This window comes from Helianthus annuus, chromosome 12 (genome assembly GCF_002127325.2).
Source record: "Helianthus annuus cultivar XRQ/B chromosome 12, HanXRQr2.0-SUNRISE, whole genome shotgun sequence".
Lineage (NCBI taxonomy): Eukaryota > Viridiplantae > Streptophyta > Magnoliopsida > Asterales > Asteraceae > Helianthus > Helianthus annuus.
The window spans coordinates 55,155,215-55,163,475 of NC_035444.2; the positions used below are offsets into that span (position 1 = coordinate 55,155,215).

Below are 8,261 nucleotides of genomic sequence, written 5' to 3' on the forward strand. Positions count from 1 at the left end.
GTTGAAATATTTTCGGTAAGCGATGCATTTACGAAGTGACCATTAGGGGTGCAAACGAGCCGAGCTGAGCCCGAGCTCGACCAGGCTCGAGCTCGAGCTCGATTAACTTATGAGAGTTCGGGCTCAAAATCGGCTCGATTCGAGCTTTGTTTTCAAAGCTCAAGCTCGGCTCGTTTGTATTTTCTCAAGCTCGAGCTCGGCTCGGGCTCGGCTCGTTTATTATCTATTAATTAGTATATTAAATAAAAATAATATAAATAATAGACTTTTTTAGGCTCGCCAGCTCGATAAGTGAAGCTCGGGCTTGGGCTTGTTTACTAAATAAGCTTATTTTTAGGTTCGAGGTCGGCTTGTAAACAAGTTTAAATAAGCTTGGTTCGACTCGGCTTGTTTACACTAAGGCTCGACAAGCCTAACGAGCTTCATATGCGAGGCTCGAGCTCGGGCTCGCTAAACAAACGAGCTTTGTTTTGAGGCTCAAGCTCGGCTCGGGCTCGATAATGCTCGGCTCGTTTCGAGCTTTTTCTCGAGCCGATCTCGAGTAGCTCGCGAGCCGCTTGGCTCATTTGCACCCCTAGTGACCATGATTTTTTTTTACCAAATTTAGGGCTCCCAGTTTTTATAGTCCAATGGTTGATTCGTTCATGGTATTCGTTTACACTTTGGGGATTTTTAGAATTGATTTGGGACTTTTATTTTAATTTTTTTTTTTAGAAACCTAGATCCAGTGTGCTTTATCTTGGAGACGCATCTGGAACAACTGTTTCTCATGTCTCTGATCTTGTTACATCAACAAGAATTTTCCTTTAACAGTTTTGTTTGTTTTTATTTGAAAATTTGTATGTTAATTATGGTTATAATGTTGGTTTTGTTAGACTAGAGTTGTGTATGCCGTTGAGTTTTCCCATAGAGAAAGAAGAAATACCTTCTCCCGTACCTATAGAACAAAGATGCACTACTTGTAGTAAAAGTTTATTGAGTCACACCAAGCTCATCAAATGACGATATATATTTTCATGAGTAAGTGGATTTTAATAATTAAGTTCAACATCTAGGTTACCCTACAATCTGTTTTTGTGGCCAAATTTTACTAGAACGAAATATATGATAGTTATTACATATAGAATGATGTTGGTGTTGAATTTGCAATTAGAAGGCATGCTATACCTTTATTATGAAATAGCAGGACCTCTCTTACACATACTTGAATAATTGTTGGCATGACTTCTAAGCCTATTTGATTTAAGTTGTTTGTGATCTTGATTTCAAATACATGTTTTCGTGCTGAATTCGAATTTAGATTTAAAATTCCAGATTTTGGGGCACTAGAGTTGAAGTTAAAGATTTCTTGTTATATCCAACAGTGCAATTTTGCTTGTGGAAACAACTATATTGGTCATTCTTATATGAGATTGAGAAAATAAGGTTTCTATGGGGTTTGAATAGAAATTGCAGGTGGTGAATTTGGATGAAGTTAACTTGAGCATGATAATACGAATCTATTTTACATAGCCTTGTATTTTCATTTTTTTCTTCGAACTTCTTTACTTATTCACAATAAATCACACAACCATGTGTATTAATTTTGCATACCCGTGTCATTAGGCACACATTTAGGATGAATACATTGGAGAACATACTTGATCTAAGCCCCAACTCACTTGCTATATTTTGTTAGTTGTATTATAATTATGCATCGAGATTACTTAATTTGTGACTGTCATAAGAGTATTGTAATCTAACAGATATTTTATGTTTTTAAATGCTTTAAAACCTTCATAATAACGTGGGTTAGCACATACATAGTTATACATGTGAAACGCAATACTTATTTTAATAATAATAAAAATATGAACATATATGATACAAATATTAAATATAATATAAGTCATGGTCATATATATCTCACCCTTCTTGACTCATCAGCACATATGTCCAACAAATCAAACCCAATCAATGAATTTGGACAAAAGGTACATGGATAGTCGATACACAGTCCGACCATAGCTTGATAAGCCCACTCAAACAATATCAAAGCTAAAGAACTTGATGAGAGTATACACGTTATCAATGCATGCTCGATCATACTGAGAGCTGAAATTAAGCAATATATAATTTCCATGATTGATGCACATTCGACGACACAAGAGCTACACGAATTTAAAAGAATCAAGCAAATAGAAAATCTGTTGTAGAAGCCTATTGACAATTCGGCCGTGGATTAACTATAGCATGTCTAGAAAAATCAAATGAACGAAATTTCGATTTCTCAAGTCAACTCCTACACTTATAGCTTATGTCATAATTTGTGTTGCTCCATCGTAATGGTAATTTGTTCCGATTTTATTCGCCTTTTATACAGTTTGGAGGGTTTGTTTATACCTTTTTATACGTGTAGTCGTACTAATAAACATAAACATATATAAATTTCACATATAGTAATACGAGTAAAGTGTAATTTATCACCCTATGGTTTGGTTCAGATTACAATATTACACTCTACCTTCTCATTTTTACCAAATGAAACCCCCTTGCATCCTAGCATTAGTCAAATGTTAGGTTGACCATTAAAAGGGGGAAAGACTATCATACCCCTTTGCTTCACCTTTATACTAACCCTTTTGCTTCACCTTTATACTAAGAGCACTCGGGCTCGTCCGTGATAGTATCACGGGAATGATGTATAACGCGTTAATGTTCACCGCCGGCAACAAGTATAACGCGTGATGAGTTCAACGAAATCGATTTTCGTTATTTGTACAACGCGTGATGATTTATTTTTGTGAGTGGAATTGTTGGTTGGGGGGAAATTGTTGGGTGTGGTGATGAGTGATGACCACCCCCACTTAAAAAAGGTTGTGAGTGATGGAAAAATGGTCGATGACATGGCGGAACTTGATTGGTGCTTGTGAGTGATAGAATTCTATCACTATGAACCACCCCCCCCTGGTGGTTCACTAGTGATAGAATTCTATCACTCACAAGCACCAATCAAGTTCCGCCATGTCATCGACCATTTTTCCATCACTCACAATCTTTTTTAGTGGGGATGGTCATCACTCATCACCACACCCAACAATTTCCCCCAACCAACAATTCCACTCACAAAACCAAACCATCACGCGTTGAAAATATAACGAAAATGGATTTTCGTTAATATATAACGCGTTATTTAAATGAGACGGGGTGGGAGAAATAAACTTCCACGCGTTATACTATTTGCCATCACGCGTTAAAGGTAACCACCCCGGGTCCTCTAACTAAGTGAAACCTGTTTGACTAATCTAAGTGAAACCTGTAATATTATTAATTTTAAAGCACGGATTATTCAATCCTACATTTATAATTGTGAATGTATTAACAAAAGTGTGTGCCTTTGAAATATTTCCACTATATTAATAAATGACTCAACCAATGTTACATAATTAAATAAAATCGCAAAACAATGTCAAGAAACAATAATCAATAAATGATAAAATAATCACATGAAAAAAAAAAACAAACAATTATAATACATGAATTAGCTAAACACAAACGGTTTAAATGTACCCATCACCTTCCTCACGGTTTTCCCCATTTTCTGAACCCGGTCCATCACCGTTGTGTACGACACCGTTCCATCATTTCCCGCCAGCACTTTGTACTTATCTTTCCTTGTATAATTTGTGCACTCAAACCCTAATGTGGCCGCCAAGATTCTTTGAACATAATTCGCGACATCGTATGGGCTTTTTCCTGATGAGCATGTAGCCTCCGCGGGCAACTGGTTCAAGAACGTAACCTCATAAACCGGTCTAGGGTTCATGAAGAAGAATATTGGGTCTAACCCTTTCCAACCCTTTGCCGTCGTTGCATGAAAGAACCCAACTCGGTAGTTCATTGCCACGGGTACGATCCTATCTGTTAGTTCAGCAAAAAGTGCACTGAACCGGAGCAAAAAGGGTTCTCGACAAGTAGTACCTTCTGGGCAAACCACCAAATCACCTTTGGATAGTTCTTCTTTTATTTTTTGGGCGTCCACATGGCGGATCCGTGTTAAACGGACGGTGGGGATCGGAGATAGGATCTCAGATAATCTTGATAGGGAGTATGTCAATGCGGGGATACTCCGTTGGAGGACGGTGGATAGCACGACGGGGTCCATTAAGGTTCGATGGGTGCAGACGAAGAGGACGCCGCTATTGGAACCTGTCGGCGGTGGTGGTGGAACTCCTTTCACTATGACCTTACAACCGAATACGCAGGCCATATATGGAATAGCCCACATTGGCAACATTGCGCCAATGGCTATACGGATGATTGCCAGGACAACACCGATTGGGATCCAGATTAGGATGAGAAGCGCGGTGGAAGGAGTTGGCCGCTTCACAAGCCTGCCATCATGAAAGATCACGGGCACCGGCCGGGTTTCCTGGAGTAGGCTTTGCTTCTGGTCTTTGATTATGTATGGTGCATTTACTTGTTCCTGCAAGGAAGTGATAGATCATTTGATTTGTAGAGTACTTTTGATAATTACTGAACGAGTAAATAGTTATGAAAATGCCACACCGCGTTTTTTTATATTTTCACCCTATTTGTACGTTTTATATGATCAAAGTATTTGTATTTGATCTTTTGTCAAAAGCCATATATGACGTTTACCTTGCACATGGACAAGAACGGAGAATCCAAATGGCATCTCGCAAGGCCAAGGCTCGGTTGTTGACCGTTAAACATCGTTGCTACACGATCAACAACCGATGACCCAAACCCACCACCTTGGACCAGCCCTGTGGCGAATCCAAACTGGCTTACCGCAATCTCGGTCCCAATAACACCATCAGCCCCTAAATGCTCTTTCACAAACCACTCAACCATAACTTTTGGCATTTTGGTCACAACCACCCTTTTATCACACAAGTTAAACACCTTCCAAGCATCCAAATCAATATCATCATAGTAAAACTTAGGCAAAACTGCCCTTGCAACCGATTCTATCTCCGACATTGGAACTCCGGCTGTGGCAAGAAAGATGGCCAGTTTCAGGCCAATATCCGGCTTCCCGCATGCATCAAGTAGCTTGATAATGGGCCAGAATAATAACAAGACCGCGAAGCGGATTAAACCCGAGGCTTCGAAAGCTACTAGCATGAAGTACGAGAAAGGATCTTTGTTCCTTAAAAGAGTTCCTTCTAGCTCTGAAACAATAGACTCCATGGTCGTTTCCTTTGTTTTTTATTTTTTATTAAAATTAGTGTTTGAATGAAGATGAAGATGAAGATGAAGATGAATAGAAGAGTTTGTGTTGAATTTATGAATGGGGGTTGAAGGTAGATTGGCTATTTGTAATACAAGAGTGAGACCGTTTATCAGTTTATACCTACCTTTCATGGGGCAAATGGCACTAACTTATATTTGAATTTTCAACTCTTATTTTTTTAATTGATTTTGTCAAAATAATGATATTTCGAATGTTTTGTGCCCGTGAACATGTAGGTTGCTTACCAAGAAAGAATATAAGAACCACAAAGCTTTGTATAAACTATTTAAAACATCCACATTTATGCATGACATTTGGCAAGCTAGGTACACCATACAGGTGTAAAACAATATATTCATATTAAAAGAACTTTTATACACACAAAAATACAAGTGTCTTTGTAGTAACTAGTACACATAATTATGAAATCTAACGGAAATTAATACGTACAAAAATATATTCATATTAAAAGAACTTTGATACCACAAAAGAACAAGTGTCATTGTAGGAAATAGTACACATAAGCATGTATCTAACGAAAACGAATAGAATTTTAACAAATCTTTTCGAAAAGACGCATAAATATATCTTATTATCTAAACTCATGTTTTATTAGATGTCCATTTAATCATAAGGTTTTTACATTATGCTATTAATTAAGCCATATATCGTGTTTCAACCCAATTTAAATTTAACTTGTACTTTGGTCTTAGACCACCTATAACTCATGATGCATCATGGGATGGGATCCGTAACCTATGTGGAAGAGAGAGACGCAAGTGGAGAGAACATGACAAGGAGAGAGATGATGGGAAAAAATTAACAGACGAGCTCGGATGACAACTGAGAGAGGAGAGAAGAGCGCCAGTAAAGATGGTAATGGTATGACAAATATTTGTGAATAAATCACCTAAACAAAGAGTCATTGTCCCTCGTTTTCGATGGTAATGGTATGTTGAAAATTTATGTATAAATCACGTAAAGAAAGTAGATCTTTATGATAAAGATCTTCGTCTACAACACCAAAATAGTTTTGGAATATAGATAATATATCTATCTCCAATGATGCAAATCACTACTAGAAACTAGGTATTTTGCGACAACAATTTCGGTTGCAAAAGGCCTGTAGTGACTGATTTCCAAACGAAATTGTGGTGGAAAAACTCTATGTGGGTAATTCCATTTTGCAATATGAGTTGGTGACGTACACAATCGTAATATTGTTGTGACCGGTTGGCAATAGTCTTGTTTTACGACCGATTTATAACCACCTCTTTATAGGACCAATTTCCGTAAACACTATTGGGATAAATTTTTTAGGAAAATTATTCTCCAACAGCAATAACGTCTTTTTCTTATCACTTTAATACAAAAATGTAAACAAGTCAGGCCCGAACCAAGCCGAGCTAGGGCAAAACTCGGGCTCGGCTCGATTATAAATTGAGCTGGCTCAGCTCGACTCGGATTTGAAACCTAGCTGGAAATCTAAGCTCGGGCTCGGCTTGGTTTTAAACCGAGCTGGCTCAGCTCGGCTTAGTTGGCTCGATTTTGAAAAGAAAAATTAATACATGGATTACAAAATTCAGTAATCTAAATTATTATTTAATCATTCAAAAGAACATATCCAAAATAAGCTCAACCTAACACATTACAAGTCAAAATCAAGTTTACACAAAATACATTCTTAATTTCAACGAAATACAATATAAATTCATTAGCTAGTAATCAACCTTTAAATGTGGTACAGATATAAAAAATATTTGAGCCGTATATAAACTGAGCCGCCTTAACTCTAAGTTTCAAGCAAGATCAATCGAGCTGCCTTAGCTCGACTCTAATTTCAAGCAAGATTCGTAGAAGTTGCTAGCCACAAACTTTTGAAAAGACATACGTTAATACTTAATAATAGCTTGAAATTGTGTATTGTGAGGGAGTTATTTCTATAGAAAACAACACCGTATGGTCTCATAATGTTTGACTGTAGAAAACGTGTCATTATGTTAAAAGCAGGTAAGAAACTATGAAGTTTTGTAAATGTAGGTGAGAAAAAACGGTAGCGTACATGTTGAATGTACGTATAATTGATACTAACGACTTTAATTTGATATAAAACATTATCATTAAATAAATTATCATAACTGTTAGGTGTCAAAAAGTGTACTTCATCTGGTTAAATCGATCAATTAGTGTAGAGTTGATTTAAAAAATTTGTAGTTAAATATGTATATGTGAACACTAGTTATTATTATATATACACAATTTGCGTCGCTTCTTGCAAACAGTATACAAACTGCACAAATTTACGTTGTTATTTACAGTAATGCCACAATCCACATGCCATGTATCACGTTTGCACTTGTCCACGTTTCAAGTCATTATTTGTACAGCGGAGTCCACGTTTCGAGTCATTTTTACAGCGGAAATTGCAGGTCTAAACCTCAGATACACGGCCGCGCGATGGTTTCCAGCCAAGCATGTATGGCCGATCTGAACATCCGTACACCGATCTGAACGTCGGGCGAACATCATTTATGAGACGCGGGCCGAAGGAGGGGGACTCGATTTTCTGGCGAAATTTTGACAAATCTGTTAATGAATGACGTCCGGCAATGGTGACGGCAGGCGGGTGGTGATGCTGGTGGCGGTTAGGTCACAAACACAGACATCTCGATCTATCTCTCTGTATATATATGTATATGTAGTTGTACGCAAGTGTTTGACTGTTTGTGGAGATGAACGTCAGACTTACGTTGTAAAGTTTGTGCATTTCACACAATAGTTTGTGCATTTCACTCTTCCGGCTGCCTCCCTCGCCGGTGTCATGATGAACTGTGGTTGTTGTACTCGACAAAGAAGGTGGCTGCACTTAGGGTTCCGCCTGTTGAACCCGGCACAACCGACTGTCTAGCAGCGGCGGCGGACATCCTTGATGGTTGGTTTACAGCAGTGGTGGTGGTAGGGACGTAGCAGGCAGCAACCGTGGTGGGGTTATTTTATTTGTTACCGATTTCATGTTCTGTGT

General features: G+C 38.0%; 1 protein-coding gene across 1 annotated transcript; it reads right to left on the reverse strand.

The window, feature by feature from the left end:
* Positions 1 to 3,371: 3,371 nt before the first annotated feature.
* On the reverse strand, positions 3,372 to 5,251 carry LOC110894893 (glycerol-3-phosphate acyltransferase 5). The gene is made up of 2 exons (XM_022142147.2): positions 4,642 to 5,251; positions 3,372 to 4,465 (listed from the first exon to the last, which is right to left on the reverse strand). The coding sequence occupies exons 1-2, from the start codon at positions 5,194 to 5,196 to the stop codon at positions 3,521 to 3,523; spliced, it is 1,500 nt and encodes a 499-aa protein (XP_021997839.1). The 5' UTR covers positions 5,197 to 5,251; the 3' UTR covers positions 3,372 to 3,520.
* Between the last annotated feature and the right edge of the window lie 3,010 nt (positions 5,252 to 8,261).